General features: G+C 48.6%; 1 protein-coding gene across 7 annotated transcripts in view; it reads right to left on the bottom strand.

Annotated features, from left to right (window-relative positions):
* Nucleotides 1–17,343, bottom strand: part of THBS3 (thrombospondin 3) — a 90,884-nt gene that overhangs the window by 18,034 nt on the left and 55,507 nt on the right. For all 7 annotated transcript variants that reach the window (XM_083167702.1, XM_083167704.1, XM_083167701.1 and 4 more), the window contains 2 exons: nucleotides 14,058–14,106; nucleotides 6,107–6,303 (listed from right to left, as the gene is read on the bottom strand). In XM_083167702.1, the coding sequence (XP_083023828.1) occupies nucleotides 6,107–6,303; nucleotides 14,058–14,106 (246 nt within the window). The remainder of the gene's footprint in view (nucleotides 1–6,106; nucleotides 6,304–14,057; nucleotides 14,107–17,343) is intronic.

Below are 17,343 nucleotides of genomic sequence, written 5' to 3' on the forward strand. Positions count from 1 at the left end.
TCCTGTGAAGTGAGCGCTTGTGCCCGCATGATATCCTCTCTCCTGTGGAGAGGGGATCATGCGGGCGCCGGCAGAGAGGCGCTCCATCTGTGTGATACGCAGGAGTGTCTCAGATGCTCCAGCAGCAATGCAATGATACACTGTCATCTGTGCGCTGACAGGTCATTGTGGCGCCACAATGACCTGTCAGCGTAGTGACTCGGCGGCACCTCAGTGTTGACACTGCGTCTGAATTTTGCGTCTACTGCTGCGTAATCCTACCACTAGAGGGGAGTCTCCTAGTGCCACACAGATTGTGGGTATACTATGGTGCTGTGTAATCCTACCACTAGAGGGGAGTCTCCTAGTGCCACACAGATTGTGGGTATACTATGGTGCTGCGTAATCCTACCACTAGAGGGGAGTCTCCTAGTGCCACACAGATTGTGGGTATACTATGGTGCTGCGTAATCCTACCACTAGAGGGGAGTCTCCTAGTGCCACACAGATTGTGGGTATACTATGGTGCTGTGTAATCCTACCACTAGAGGGGAGTCTCCTAGTGCCACACAGATTGTGGGTATACTATGGTGCTGCGTAATCCTACCACTAGAGGGGAGTCTCCTAGTGCCACACAGATTGTGGGTATACTATGGTGCTGTGAAATCCTACCACTAGAGGGGAGTCTCCTAGTGCCACACAGATTGTGGGTATACTATGGTGCTGCGTAATCCTACCACTAGAGGGGAGTCTCCTAGTGCCACACAGATTGTGGGTATACTATGGTGCTGCGTAATCCTACCACTAGAGGGGAGTCTCCTAGTGCCACACAGATTGTGGGTATACTATGGTGCTGCGTAATCCTACCACTAGAGGGGAGTCTCCTAGTGCCACACAGATTGTGGGTATACTATGGTGCTGCGTAATCCTACCACTAGAGGGGAGTCTCCTAGTGCCACACAGATTGTGGGTATACTATGGTGCTGCGTAATCCTACCACTAGAGGGGAGTCTCCTAGTGCCACACAGATTGTGGTATACTATGGTGCTGCGTAATCCTACCACTAGAGGGGAGTCTCCTAGTGCCACACAGATTGTGGGTATACTATGGTGCTGTGTAATCCTACCACTAGAGGGGAGTCTCCTACTGCCACACAGATTGTGGGTATACTATGGTGCTGTGTAATCCTACCACTAGAGGGGAGTCTCCTAGTGCCACACAGATTGTGGGTATACTATGGTGCTGCGTAATCCTACCACTAGAGGGGAGTCTCCTAGTGCCACACAGATTGTGGTATACTATGGTGCTGCGTAATCCTACCACTAGAGGGGAGTCTCCTAGTGCCACACAGATTGTGGTATACTATGGTGCTGCGTAATCCTACCACTAGAGGGGAGTCTCCTAGTGCCACACAGATTGTGGGTATACTATGGTGCTGGGTAATCCTACCACTAGAGGGGAGTCTCCTAGTGCCACACAGATTGTGGGTATACTATGGTGCTGTGTAATCCTACCACTAGAGGGGAGTCTCCTAGTGCCACACAGATTGTGGGTATACTATGGTGCTTCGTAATCCTACCACTAGAGGGGAGTCTCCTAGTGCCACACAGATTGTGGGTATACTATGGTGCTGCGTAATCCTACCACTAGAGGGGAGTCTCCTAGTGCCACACAGATTGTGGGTATACTATGGTGCTGTGTAATCCTACCACTAGAGGGGAGTCTCCTACTGCCACACAGATTGTGGGTATACTATGGTGCTGTGTAATCCTACCACTAGAGGGGAGTCTCCTAGTGCCACACAGATTGTGGGTATACTATGGTGCTGCGTAATCCTACCACTAGAGGGGAGTCTCCTAGTGCCACACAGATTGTGGTATACTATGGTGCTGCGTAATCCTACCACTAGAGGGGAGTCTCCTAGTGCCACACAGATTGTGGTATACTATGGTGCTGCGTAATCCTACCACTAGAGGGGAGTCTCCTAGTGCCACACAGATTGTGGGTATACTATGGTGCTGGGTAATCCTACCACTAGAGGGGAGTCTCCTAGTGCCACACAGATTGTGGGTATACTATGGTGCTGTGTAATCCTACCACTAGAGGGGAGTCTCCTAGTGCCACACAGATTGTGGGTATACTATGGTGCTTCGTAATCCTACCACTAGAGGGGAGTCTCCTAGTGCCACACAGATTGTGGGTATACTATGGTGCTGCGTAATCCTACCACTAGAGGGGAGTCTCCTAGTGCCACACAGATTGTGGTATACTATGGTGCTGTGTAATCCTACCACTAGAGGGGAGTCTCCTAGTGCCACACAGATTGTGGTATACTATGGTGCTGCGTAATCCTACCACTAGAGGGGAGTCTCCTAGTGCCACACAGATTGTGGTATACTATGGTGCTGCGTAATCCTACCACTAGAGGGGAGTCTCCTAGTGCCACACAGATTGTGGGTATACTATGGTGCTGCGTAATCCTACCACTAGAGAGGAGTCTCCTAGTGCCACACAGATTGTGGGTATACTATGGTGCTGCGTAATCCTACCACTAGAGGGGAGTCTCCTAGTGCCACACAGATTGTGGGTATACTATGGTGCTGCGTAATCCTACCACTAGAGGGGAGTCTCCTAGTGCCACACAGATTGTGGTATACTATGGTGCTGCGTAATCCTACCACTAGAGGGGAGTCTCTTAGTGCCACACAGATTGTGGGTATACTATGGTGCTGTGAAATCCTACCACTAGAGGGGAGTCTCCTAGTGCCACACAGATTGTGGGTATACTATGGTGCTGCATAATCCTACCACTAGAGGGGAGTCTCCTAGTGCCACACAGATTGTGGAATACTATGGTGCTGTGTAATCCTATCACTGGAGGGGAGTCTCCTAGTGCCACACAGATTGTGGGTATACTATAGTGCTGTGTAATCCTACCACTAGAGGGGAGTCTCTTAGTGCCACACAGATTGTGGAATACTATGGTGCTGTGTAATCCTATCACTGGAGGGGAGTCTCCTAGTGCCACACAGATTGTGGGTATACTATGGTGCTGTGAAATCCTACCACTAGAGGGGAGTCTCCTAGTGCCACACAGATTGTGGGTATACTATGGTGCTGCGTAATCCTACCACTAGAGGGGAGTCTCCTAGTGCCACACAGATTGTGGAATACTATGGTGCTGTGTAATCCTATCACTGGAGGGGAGTCTCCTAGTGCCACACAGATTGTGGGTATAGTATGGTGCTGTGTAATCCTACCACTAGAGGGGAGTCTCCTAGTGCCACACAGATTGTGGGTATACTATGGTGCTGTGTACTCCTACCACTAGAGGGGAGTCTCCTAGTGCCACACAGATTGTGGGTATACTATGGTGCTGTGTAATCCTACCACTAGAGGGGAGTCTCCTAGTGCCACACAGATTGTGGGTATACTATGGTGCTGTGTAATCCTACCACTAGAGGGGAGTCTCCTAGTGCCACACAGATTGTGGGTATACTATGGTGCTGTGTACTCCTACCACTAGAGGGGAGTCTCCTAGTGCCACACAGATTGTGGGTATACTATGGTGCTGTGTAATCCTACCACTAGAGGGGAGTCTCCTAGTGCCACACAGATTGTGGGTATACTATGGTGCTGTGTAATCCTACCACTAGAGGGGAGTCTCCTAGTGCCACACAGATTGTGGGTATACTATGGTGCTTCGTAATCCTACCACTAGAGGGGAGTCTCCTAGTGCCACACAGATTGTGGGTATACTATGGTGCTGCGTAATCCTACCACTAGAGGGGAGTCTCCTAGTGCCACACAGATTGTGGTATACTATGGTGCTGTGTAATCCTACCACTAGAGGGGAGTCTCGTAGTGCCACACAGATTGTGGTATACTATGGTGCTGCGTAATCCTACCACTAGAGGGGAGTCTCCTAGTGCCACACAGATTGTGGGTATACTATGGTGCTGTGTAATCCTACCACTAGAGGGGAGTCTCCTAGTGCCACACAGATTGTGGGTATACTATGGTGCTGTGTACTCCTTCCACTAGAGGGGAGTCTCCTAGTGCCACACAGATTGTGGGCATACTATGGTGCTGTGAAATCCTACCACTAGAGGGGAGTCTCCTAGTGCCACACAGATTGTGGTATACTATGGTGCTGCGTAATCCTACCACTAGAGGGGAGTCTCCTAGTGCCACACAGATTGTGGGTATACTATGGTGCTGTGTAATCCTACCACTAGAGGGGAGTCTCCTAGTGCCACACAGATTGTGGGTATACTATGGTGCTGTGTACTCCTTCCACTAGAGGGGAGTCTCCTAGTGCCACACAGATTGTGGGCATACTATGGTGCTGTGAAATCCTACCACTAGAGGGGAGTCTCCTAGTGCCACACAGATTGTGGGTATACTATGGTGCTGTGTAATCCTACCACTAGAGGGGAGTCTCCTAGTGCCACACAGATTGTGGGTATACTATGGTGCTGTGTACTCCTACCACTAGAGGGGAGTCTCCTAGTGCCACACAGATTGTGGGTATACTATGGTGCTGTGAAATCCTACTACTAGAGGGGAGTCTCCTAGTGCCACACAGATTGTGGTATACTATGGTGCTGTGTAATCCTACCACTAGAGGGGAGTCTCCTAGTGCCACACAGATTGTGGGTATACTATGGTGCTGCGTAATCCTACCACTAGAGGGGAGTCTCCTAGTGCCACACCGATTGTGGAATACTATGGTGCTGTGTAATCCTACCACTAGAGGGGAGTCTCCTAGTGCCACACAGATAGTGGTATATTATGGTGCTGTGTAATCTAACCACTAGAGGGGAGTCTCCTAGTGCCACACAGATTGTGGTATACTATGGTGCTGTGTAATCCTACCACTAGTGGGGAGTCTCCCCCGCTAGTGTAATCCTACCACTAGATTGTGGGTATACAATGGTGCTGTGTAATCCTACCACTAGAGGGGAGTCTCCTAGTGCCACACAGATTGTGGAATACTATGGTGCTGTGTAATCCTACCACTAGAGGGGAGTCTCCTAGTGCCACACAGATAGTGGTATACTATGGTGCTGTGTAATCTAACCACTAGAGGGGAGTCTCCTAGTGCCACACAGATTGTGGTATACTATGGTGCTGCGTAATCCTACCACTAGAGGGGAGTCTCCTAGTGCCACACAGATTGTGGGTATACTATGGTGCTGCGTAATCCTACCACTAGAGGGGAGTCTCCTAGTGCCACACAGATTGTGGGTATACTATGGTGCTGTGTAATCCTACCACTAGAGGGGAGTCTCCTAGTGCCACACAGATTGTGGAATACTATGGTGCTGTGTAATCCTACCAGTAGAGGGCACAGTTACAGTGCTAAACAGATTGTGGTATACTACAGTGCTGTGTAATAATACCAGTAGAGGGCAAAGTTACAGTGCTATATAGATTGTGGAATACTATGGTGCTGTGTAATCCTACCATTAGAGGGCACAGTTACAGTGCCATACAGATTGTGGTATACTACAGTGCTGTGTAATAATACCAGTAGAGGGCAAAGTTACAGTGCTATATAGATTGTGGTATACTATGGTGCTGTGTAATCCTAGCAGTAGATGGACGTCTCACAGTGCCATACAGATTGTGGTATACTATGGTGCTGTGTAATCCTACACTAGAGGGAAGTCACACAGTGCCACACAGATTGTGGTATACTATGGTGCTGTGTAATCCTACCAGTAGTGGTTCCTTCTATGATAGGAGTAGGAGTATTTGACCAGACTACGTACTGTGGCATTGTGGGTAATACAGTTTGATGCTACTAGTCATTTCACTCTTCATGAGAAAGGAAAAAAGAGGGCTAATAATGATCATTTAAGTGAATACCTGGAAATAAAAAATGCCGGGTAAAATTACTTTTGCTAAAAATCAATGTTTACACTCCTTTTAGGAGATTTGGTATGAGGAGATCGGAAACATTGATATTTCCAGGTGTTCACATAAATGATCATTATTAGCCCTCTTTTTTACCATATAATAATTTCATTGTAAGAGCTGCTGAATTTATAGCGCGGTACATCAACATTTCACTCTTCATACCCAAAAGACATGGTAGCATAGTGTGTGAGGAGCTATTCACCTTTAGCTGGAGGCCTGGTTCTGCCACAGCCCGGAAAGGAGTAGACTGCCAATAAGTCTGCTCAGTCTGTTTCCACATCACAACATAGAAACTAGCACTGTCCTGGTAGCTGAAGATAAACCCAGCGTAATCATCATCTGTCACTGTGTTCACGTGAAATGTCCCTTCAAAGTCCACACCATTGAAGGCTGTGTAACCTGCAAGCAAAAAACTGATATCAGAGGAAGGACAGGGGGCAGTGTTGTTGTATGTTGAACGAGAGGAAGGACAGATGGCAGTGCAGTGTGTAAGGGGGAAGAGATGAAGGACCGACGGCAGTGCAGTGTGTAAGGGGAAAGACAGGAAGGACAGACGGCAGTGCAGTGTGTAAGGAAAAGACAGGAAGGACAGATGGCAGTGCAGTGTGTAAGGGGAAAGAGATGAAGGATCGAAGGCAGTGCAGTGTGTAAGGGGAAATACAGGAACGACAGACGGCAGTGCAGTGTGTAAGGGGAAAGACAGACGGCATATCGGTGTGTAATAAGGGGAAAGAGAGGAAGGACAGATGGCAGTGCAGTGTGTAATAAGGGGAAAGAGAGGAAGGACAGACGGCAGTGCAGTGTGTAAGGGGAAAGAGAGGAAGGACAGACGGCATATCGGTGTGTAAGAGGAAAGAGAGGAAAGACAGGAAGGACAGACGGCAGTGCAGTGTGTAAGGGGAAAGACTGGAAGGACAGACGGCAGTGCAGTGTGTAAGGGGAAAGACTGGAAGGACAGACGGCAGTGCAGTGTGTAATAAGGGGAAAGGGAGGAAGGACAGATGGCAGTGCAGTGTGTAAGGGGAAAGAGAGGAAGGACAGACGGCATATCGGTGTGTAAGAGGAAAGAGAGGAAAGACAGGAAGGACAGATGGCAGTGCAGTGTGTAAGGGGAAAGACAGGAAGGACAGACAGCAGTGCATTGTGTAAGGGGAAAGAGAGGAAGGACAGATGGCAGTGCAGTGTGTAAGGGGAAAGAGAGGAAGGACAGACGGTAGTGCAGTGTATAAGGGGAAAGAAAGGAAGGACAGACGGCAGTGCAGTGTGTAAGGGGAAAGAGAGGAAGTTCAGATGGCAGATCGGTGTGTAAGAGGAAAGAGAGGAAGGACAGGTGACAGTGCAGTGTGTAAGGAGAATGAGAGGAAGAACAGGCGACAGTGCAGTGTGTAAGGGGAAAGAGAGGAAGAACAGATGGCAGTGCAATGTGTAAGCAAAAATAGGTTGGACATGTGGCAGATCAGTGTCTAAGAGGAATGAGAGGAAGGACAGATGGCAGTGCAGTGTGTAATAAGGGGAAAGAGAGGAAGGACAGACGGCAGTGCAGTGTGTAAGGGGAAAGAGAGGAAGGACAGACGGCATATCGGTGTGTAAGAGGAAAGAGAGGAAAGACAGGAAGGACAGACGGCAGTGCAGTGTGTAAGGGGAAAGACTGGAAGGACAGACGGCAGTGCAGTGTGTAAGGGGAAAGACTGGAAGGACAGACGGCAGTGCAGTGTGTAATAAGGGGAAAGGGAGGAAGGACAGATGGCAGTGCAGTGTGTAAGGGGAAAGAGAGGAAGGACAGACGGCATATCGGTGTGTAAGAGGAAAGAGAGGAAAGACAGGAAGGACAGATGGCAGTGCAGTGTGTAAGGGGAAAGACAGGAAGGACAGACAGCAGTGCATTGTGTAAGGGGAAAGAGAGGAAGGACAGATGGCAGTGCAGTGTGTAAGGGGAAAGAGAGGAAGGACAGACGGTAGTGCAGTGTATAAGGGGAAAGAAAGGAAGGACAGACGGCAGTGCAGTGTGTAAGGGGAAAGAGAGGAAGTTCAGATGGCAGATCGGTGTGTAAGAGGAAAGAGAGGAAGGACAGGTGACAGTGCAGTGTGTAAGGAGAATGAGAGGAAGAACAGGCGACAGTGCAGTGTGTAAGGGGAAAGAGAGGAAGAACAGATGGCAGTGCAATGTGTAAGCAAAAATAGGTTGGACATGTGGCAGATCAGTGTCTAAGAGGAATGAGAGGAAGGACAGATGACAGTGCAGTGTGTGAGGGGAAGGAGAGGCGGCAGTGTGGTGTGTAATGGGAAAGAAAGGAAGGACAGGTGGCAGTGCAGTGTTTAAGGGGTAAGAGCAAAAGGACAGATGGCAGTGCAGTGTGTAAGGGGAAAGAGAGGAAGGACAGGTGGTAGTGTTTTGTATAACTAAAAAGAGAGGGAGGACAGGTGGCAGTGCGGTGTGTAAGGGGAAAGAGAGGAAGGACAGGTGGTAGTGTTTTGTATAAATGAAAAGAGAGGGAGGACAGGTGGCAGTGGAGTGTGTAAAGGTAAAGACAATGGCCAGCCGGCAGTACAATGTGTAAAGAGAGGCAAGAGAGGTAATAGTGCAGTGTGTAAAGGTAAAGAGATAAATGATAGGCTGCAGTGCCGTGTGTTAGGGGAAAGAGAGGAAGGACAGACGGCAGTGCAGTGTGTAAGGGGAAAGACAGGAAGGACAGATGGCAGTGCAGTGTGTAATAAGGGGAAAGAGAGGAAGGACAGATGGCAGTGCAGTGTGTAAGGGGAAAGAGAGGAAGGACAGACGGCATATCGGTGTGTAAGAGGAAAGAGAGGAAAGACAGGAAGGACAGACGGTAGTGCAGTGTGTAAGGGGAAAGACAGGAAGGACAGACGGCAGTGCAGTGTGTAAGGGGAAAGAGAGGAAGGACAGATGGCAGTGCAGTGTGTAAGGGGAAAGAGAGGAAGGACAGATGGCAGTGCAGTGTGTAAGGGGAAAGAGAGGAAGGACAGACGGTAGTGCAGTGTGTAAGGGGAAAGATAGGAAGGACAGACGGCAGTGCAGTGTGTAAGGGGAAAGAGAGGAAGGACAGACGGCATATCGGTGTGTAAGAGGAAAGAGAGGAAGGACAAGTGACAGTGCAGTGTGTAAGGAGAATGAGAGGAAGAACAGGTGACAGTGCAGTGTGTAAGGGGAAAGAGAGGAAGCACAGATGGCAGTGCAATGTGTAAGTGAAAATAGGATGGACATGTGGCAGATCGGTGTGTAAGAGGAATGAGAGGAAGGACAGATGACAGTGCAGTGTGTGAGGGGAAGGAGAGGCGGCAGTGTGGTGTGTAATGGGAAAGAGAGGAAGGACAGGTGGCAGTGCGGTGTGTAAGGGGTAAGAGCAAAAGGACAGATGGCAGTGCAGTGTGTAAAGGGAAAGAGAGGGAGGACAGGTGGCAGTGCAGTGTGTAAGGGGAAAGGGAGGAAGGACAGGTGGCAGTGCCGTGTGTAAAGTGAAAGAGGAAGGACAGGCGGCAGTGTCCTTCCTCTCTTTCTCATCACACACCACACTGCCGCCTCTCCTTCCCCTAACACACTGTACTGTCTCCTGTCCTTCCTCTTTTTCCCCTTACACACTGCACTGCCGTCTGTCCTTCCTCTCTTTCCCCTAACACACGGCACTGCAGCCTATCATTTATCTCTTTACCTTTACACACTGCACTATTACCTCTCTTGCCTCTCTTTACACATTGTACTGCCGGCTGGCCATTGTCTTTACCTTTACACACTCCACTGCCACCTGTCCTCCCTCTCTTTTCATTTATACAAAACACTACCACCTGTCCTTCCTCTCTTTCCCCTTACACACCGCACTGCCACCTGTCCTCCCTCTCTTTTCAGTTATACAAAACACTACCACCTGTCCTTCCTCTCTTTCCCCTTACACACTGCACTGCCATCTGTCCTTTTGCTCTTACCCCTTAAACACCGCACTGCCACCTGCAGTGCAGTGTGTAAGGGGAAAGAGAGGAAGGACAGGTGATGTTTTGTATAACTGAAAAGAGAGGGAGGACAGGTGGCAGTGTGGTGTGTAAGGGGAAAGAGAGGAAGGACAGGTGGTAGTGTTTTGTATAAATGAAAAGAGAGGGAGGACAGGTGGCAGTGGAGTGTGTAAAGGTAAAGACAATGGCCAGCCGGTAGTACAATGTGTAAAGAGAGGAAAGAGAGGTAATAGTGCAGTGTATAAAGGTAAAGAGATAAATGATAGGCTGCAGTGCCGTGTGTAAGGGGAAAGAGAGGAAGGACAGGTGACAGTGTGTTGTATAAATGGAAATATTATGTGCAGCACATAAGACGCAACATTCGAGCGTGCCCGCGCATTGCGTCGAATGGTACACATTTTGTGCATACAATCATATGATTTCTCGGCCAGATGAGGTAGAAATTGAAGGATTGTATACAATATCTCACAAGTATATGGCCAGCATAAGGGGAAAAAGAGGAAGGACAGGTAGCAGTGCCGTGTGTAAAGGGAAAGAGAGGCAAGAGAAGTGATAGTGCAGTGTATAAAGAGAAAGAGATGAAGGACACGCTGCAGTGCGGTGTGTAAGGGGAAAAATAGGAAGGACAGGAGACAGTACAATGTGTAAGGGGAAAGAGATGAAGGACAGGCTGCAGTGTGGTGTGTAAGGGGAAAAATAGGAAGGACAGGAGACAGTACAATGTGTAAGGGAAAAGAGATGAAGGACAGGCTGCAGTGCGGTGTGTAAGGGGAAAAAGAGGAAGGACAGGAGACAGTACAGTGTGTTAGGGGAAGGAGAGGCGGCAGTGTGGTGTGTGATGAGAAAGAGAGGAAGGACAGGTGGCAGTACGGTGTGTAAGGGGAAAAAGGCAAGAGAGGTGATAGTGCAGTGTGTAAAGGGAAAGAGATGAAGGACAGGCTCAGGGGCAAACGCAAGATTTTCAGAAGGGGGTTTCCAGAGAGGGGCGGAGCAAAGCACGGAGATGGATACTTAGGTGACCCAGTATATGCCGGGTCAGTTAAAGTATTATAGATAGACCAAATGTATATAAATAATAATATATATATATATATATATATATATATATATATATATATATACACATACACACACACACACACACACACACACACACACAACAGCAGTGTAGACCCCAGCTTGCTGGCACTTGTAGTGCCACAGTAAAAAACAATTGTTTGTTCTATTTTTTACACCACTATCAGCTCGATGCCCACCGCCCAGGGGCATCGAGGACAGCACCAGGCTTCAGCCTGGTCAGGTAAGTCCTGGAGGGGGGGGACCCCTTTATTGGGGGGGTCCCCACTCCCCCAGGGCCCCTGGCCAGGCTGACTGGTCGGTAGGGTTAATGCTTTGGCCGGGGGGACTTGCATAAAAAGTCTCCCCCCGGCTGTGGCATTACCCTGCTGGCTGGTTTTGCCTGGGGCTGGTTCTTAAAATACGGGGGACCCCTAGTCATTTTGTCCCCCGTATTTTGGGAACCAGCCCCAGAGCAGGAGCCTGGGGCTGGTTGTTAAAAATCAGGGAACCCCTATTTGTCGGGTTCCCTGATTTTTAATTACCGGCTCCAGGCTCTGTCAGCCTGGTGCTGGTTTCGGCTGTGGGGGGGACCCCACGCCGTTTTTTTTTTTTATTTATTTAATTTTTCTATTTTTTTTACACTGAAACCTGCACGGATCTGACTGATCCGTGCAGGCTAAAACGCAAATAGAACAGGAAAATGGTGTTCTATTTTCCTGTCGTATTTGCGTGGGTGTTTTACACCACTAAGCAGCCGTATTATCAGTACGGCTGCTTAGTAAATCAGAAACCACCATTCTTTTGAATGGTGATTTCTGTCGTATCCTATCGATGGTGTAGACATTCGTATTTGTAAATACAAATACGAATGTTCCATCTTTAGGACTACGAATTGTTGTATTTTTGGGATTGTAAATCCCGAAAATACAAATTCGTAAAAAAAAAGGTGTATTTCTCCCTACGAATACACCTTTTTTCTACGAATCCATTTTGGTAAATGTCCCCCATACTCTCAGAAAAATCCTATGTCAAAGAGAACCTGAAATATCTGACTTGGAAGAGCAATTAACAGGCTTGGATGGGGACCACTGCTTTGAAGTCAGATATCTCCGGTTCCCAAGTAGGGTGGCCAATCCCGGGATCGGGATCGGCGGGATCCCGGGATTTGGCCCCCAAAACACCGGGATTTCAATCCCGGGATTGGAGTTTCCAATCCCGGGATTTCGGGATTAGACTGCGCATGCGTGCAGTCTAATGCCGGGCAGCATCTGAGCATCGCTCAGACGCTGCCCGACTTCTCCCGGCAGCACTGCGCAGCGTGAACTCTCAGCGTGAGATCAGCGGTCACGCTGCGCAGGAAGAGGTCTCGCCCGGCATTGTGATGCCGCACCACCCAGTCAGCCAGCACGCCCAGCCAGTGTGCCTACCCGCCCGCCAAGCCAGTGTGCCTACCCGCCCGCCCAGCCAGTGTGCCTACCCAACCAGCCAGCGCATCCACCCGCCCACCCAGCCAGTACGCACCCAGCGTCATTGACGACCCGTCCCCCCACCCAGCAACCCCTCAAAATGTAAGTGATTGTGGGGCAGTCTTTTAATTAGGAAAGCCAATCCCGGGATTCCGGGAATCCCGGGATTGAGCATTTTTCAATCCCGAATCCCGGGATTGAAAAAATGCCCCGGGATTGGCTTCCCTATTCCCAAGGGCCAATTTTTTAAATTCTTAAACCCATGGAAAGAGGGGACCCTCAGCTTTCAGTCTAGGACCCTTAGATTCCTGGGGGGTTTCTGGATACTCAGAAATACCCCCCTGCGTACGCCACTGACTGGCTGCAGTGTGGTGTGTAGGGGGAAAAAGAGGAAGGACATGAGACAGTACTGTGTGTAAGGGTTAAAGGGGCCCATTTATCAAACAATATTTGCGGCTAAATCCCCCGAAAACACACGTTTTCGGGGTTTAGCCGCAAATACTAAGTATCACCTAAATGTATTAAAGGGGACCACAGCAGGGATCTCTGATCGAGTGGCAGTGCGGTCAGCGGGGGTCAGCGCATAACCGCGCATGCGTAGACCCCCCCGGCTTCCGGGTCAGGGCTTCGGAGCCCTGTCCCTGCGCCCTCAAACTTGATGCATTCGGGTGATGTGATCGCATTTTACAATGCGATCCTGGGCGGTAATATTCCGCCCAGATCGCATTGTAAATGCGATCTTGATAAATGCGCCCCAAATAGAGGAAGGACAGGTGGCAGTGCAATGTGTAAGGAGAAAGAGAGGAAGGACAGGTGACAGTGGAGTGTGTTAAGGGAAATAGGAAGGAGAGGAGGCAGTGCGATGTGTAAGGGGAAAGAAAGGATGGACAGGTGGCAGATCGGTGTGCAAGAGGAAAAGAGGAAGGACAGGCGGCAATGCCATGTGTAAAGGGAAAGAGGCAAGAGAGGTGGCAGTGCCATGTGTAAAGGGAAAGAGGAAGGACAGGTGGCAATGCCGTGTGTAAAGGGAAAGAGGAAGGACAGGTGGCAGTGCCATGTGTAAAGGGAAAGAGGAAGGACAGGTGGCAGTGCCATGTGTAAAGGGAAAGAGGCAAGAGAGGTGGCAGTGCCATGTGTAAAGGGAAAGAGGAAGGACAGGTGGCAATGCCGTGTGTAAAGGGAAAGAGGAAGGACAGGTGGCAGTGCCATGTGTAAAGGGAAAGAGGAAGGACAGGTGGCAGTGCCGTGTGTAAAGGGAAAGAGAGGAAGGACAGGTGGCAGTGCCGTGTGTAAAGGGAAAGAGAGGAAGGACAGGTGGCAGTGCCGTGTGTAAGGGAAAGAGAGGAAGGACAGGTGGCAGTGCCGTGTGTAAGGGAAAGAGGGGAAGGAGAGGTGGCAGTGCCATGTGTAAAGGGAAAGAGAGGAAGGACAGGTGGCAGTGACGTGTGTAAGGGAAAGAGAGGAAGGACAGGTGGCAGTGATGTGTGTAAAGTGAAAGAGGAAGGACAGGCGGCAGTGCCGTGTAGTACAGTGTGTAAAGGGAAAGAGGAAGGACAGGTGGCAGAGCTGTATAATGTTGGCAAATATTGATAGATAGTGTAGATATGACTGGAAATAATAGAGATTTATGGGATATCTGTCTTATAATACGGGACAGTTACACACCCACTGCCAGGCCGGGATCACTGTTCATGGTTTGTACAATTTCCATTCCCTGCAATGGAGAGAAACAGTGACATCATGTTACACTATGTATACACAATGGAGAGAAACAGTGACATCATGTTACACTATGTATACACAATGGAGAGAAACAGTGACATCATGTTACACTATGTATACACAAAGGAGAGAAACAGTGACATCACGTTACACTATGTATACACAATGGAGAGAAACAGTGACATCATGTTACACTATGTATACACAAAGGAGAGAAACAGTGACATCACGTGACACTATGTATACACAAAGGAGAGAAACAGTGACATCACGTGACACTATGTATACACAAAGGATTGAAACAGTGACATCACGTGACACTATATATATATATACACAATGGAGAGAAACAGTGACATCACGTTACACTATGTATACACAATGGAGAGAGAGTGACATCACATGACACTATGTATACACAATGGAGATAAACTGTGACATCACATGACACTATGTATACAGAATGGAGAGAAACAGTGACATCACATGACGCTATGTATACACAATGGAGATAACACAATTACATTACTAGTTAGAAGTTGTGAAAATGACAGACACCAGGGCTGGATTTTAGGAAGCAGTATATGGTGGGGGGTGGAGTTTATATAGGGGCAGTATATGGTAGGGGGTGCAGTGTATAAAGGGGCAGTATATGGTGGGGGTGCAGTGTATATAGGGGCAGTATATGGCAGAGGTGCAGTGTATATAGGGGTAGTATATGGTAGGGATGCAGTGTATATAGGGGTAGTATATGGTAGGGGTGCAGTGTATATAGGGGTAGTATATGGTAGGGGTGCAGTGTATATAGGGGCAGTATATGGTAAAGGTGCAGTGTATATAGGGGTAGTATATGGTAGGGATGCAGTGTATATAGGGGCAGTATATGATGGGGGTGCAGTGTATATAGGGGCAGTATATGGTAGAGGTGCAGTGTATATAGGGGTAGTATATGGTAGGGATGCAGTGTATATAGGGGTAGTATATGGTAGGGGTGCAGTGTATATAGGGGTAGTATATGGTAGGGGTGCAGTATATATAGGGGTAGTATATGGTAGGGGTGCAGTGTATATAGGGGCAGTATATGATGGGGGTGCAGTGTATATAGGAGCAGTACAGTATATGGTGGGGTGCAGTGTATATAGGGCTAGTATATTGCAGGGCGTGTTCAGTGTATATAGGGGCCCAGTGGCGCACGCAGGGGGGTTTATGAATACATGGAAACCCCCCAGGAGTCTAAGAGCCCTAGGCTGAAAGCTGAGGGTCCCCTCTTTCCATTGGTACAAGAATTTAAAAATTGGCCCTTGGGAACCGGAGATATCTGACTTCAAAGCAGTGGTCCCCATCCAAGCCTGTTAATTGCTCTTCCCAGTCAGATATTTCAGGTTCTGTCTGACTTAGAGATTTTCTGATGGTATATTCCAAAAGCTGGGACTCTCCCCCTTTGAGGGACACTAGCAGCTTGTCTCTACTGTTCCCAGTACCAGAGATATCAGCCTTCCAGCAGCTGGTTACTGCTCCAGCTCCACACACCAGTGACTCAGGGCCACCGTCCTGTACTCCTGTGCTGCCACGCTGGACCCTCACCCACTGGCAGAAGCTGCACAGTGTCCCCCACATTCCTCTTTAGTCCCCCTCATACCCACACACCCCTATCACTTCCCAGCTTCCTGCTCTCCTGAACCGTAACTTTCACCACTGGGGAGTCGCTGACGCTGTGTTGCCCACATACCCCTAACATGCCTCATAGCCCAGCCTCCTGCTCTCATGCACCCTAACTCCCACCCAGTAGGAGGAGACACTGACTCAGGGGCACCGTCCTGTGCTGCCACGCTGGACCCTCACCCACTGGCAGAAGCTGCAGAGTGTCCCCAACCCTCCTCTTTAGTCCCCCTTATGCCCACACACCCCAATCACTACCCAGCCTCCTGTTTTCCTGTGTCGTGACCTCCGTCAGTGGGGAGCCGCTGACTCAAAAACACCCTACTATACTATTGCACACACACACACCTAAACAACACGCACCCCCCCCCCCACACCCCCACAAATGTCACTGTACCCTCCACACTATCAATGTACATCTTACTCTGTAACTGCTTTTTGATTAAACAAAACAATACACACCCCCTTCCAAATCATATGCTCTCTATTTAACAAATTTCACCTATAACTCAAGTTGCAATACAGGCATCTGTCATACAATTCTAACCATATTTCTCACAATACAAACGTTCACAAATTAAGGGGGCGCAGCCCATTACGACGGTGTGAAGAGCGCCCGATGAATCACATATATATATATATATATATATATATATATATATATATAATTATTATTATTATTTTTTATTATTGTTTTTATTATTATTATTATTATTTATATACATTTGGTCTATCTATAATACTTTAACTGACCCGGCATATACTGGGTCACCTAAGTGTCCATCTCCGTGCTTTGCTCCTCCCCGCTGGAAAGCCCTTCTGAAAATCCTGCGTTTGACCCTGGGGCCGTATATGGTAGGGGTGCAGTGTATATAGGGGTATTATATGGCAGGGGCGTGTGCAGTGTATATAGGGGCAGTATATGGTGGGGTGCAGTGTATATCTAGGGGCCATATATGGTGGGGTGCAGTGTATATAGGGCCCGTATATGGTGGGGTGCAGTGTATATAGGGGCAGTATATGGTGGGGGGTGCAGTGTATATAGGGGCAGTATATGGTGGGGGGTGCAGTGTATATGGGGCAGTATATGGTAGGGGTGCCGTGCATATATAGGGGCTGTATATGGTAGGGGTGCAGTATATATAGGGGTAGTATATGGCAGGGCATGTGCAGTGTATATAGGGGCAGTATATGGTGGGGTGCAGTGTATATAAATGGGCCTTATATGGTGGGGGTGCAGTGTATACTGTGTGAGGTGGAGTGTATATGGGGGTGCAGTGTATACAGGGGCAGTATACAGTGGGATGTGCATTGTGTGTACATAGGGGCAGTATATGGTGGGGGTGCAGTGTATATAGTGGTTTAAAAAAACTGCTGGAGGGCACTGATACCGTTTTTCCTGGGGTAAACAAACGTCAAAAGGAAACCGATGTGGCTAAACAGCAACGTCAAATTTGAAATAGCTAAAAAAAAGGAGGGCATTCAAAATGTTTAAGCAAGATAAGACACCCAAATCATTTGCTGCATATAAAGAATGTAATAAGAAATGTAAAAATACAATCAAGATGGC

This window comes from Crinia signifera, chromosome 12 (assembly GCF_055691185.1).
Source record: "Crinia signifera chromosome 12, ASM5569118v1, whole genome shotgun sequence".
NCBI lineage: Eukaryota > Metazoa > Chordata > Amphibia > Anura > Myobatrachidae > Crinia > Crinia signifera.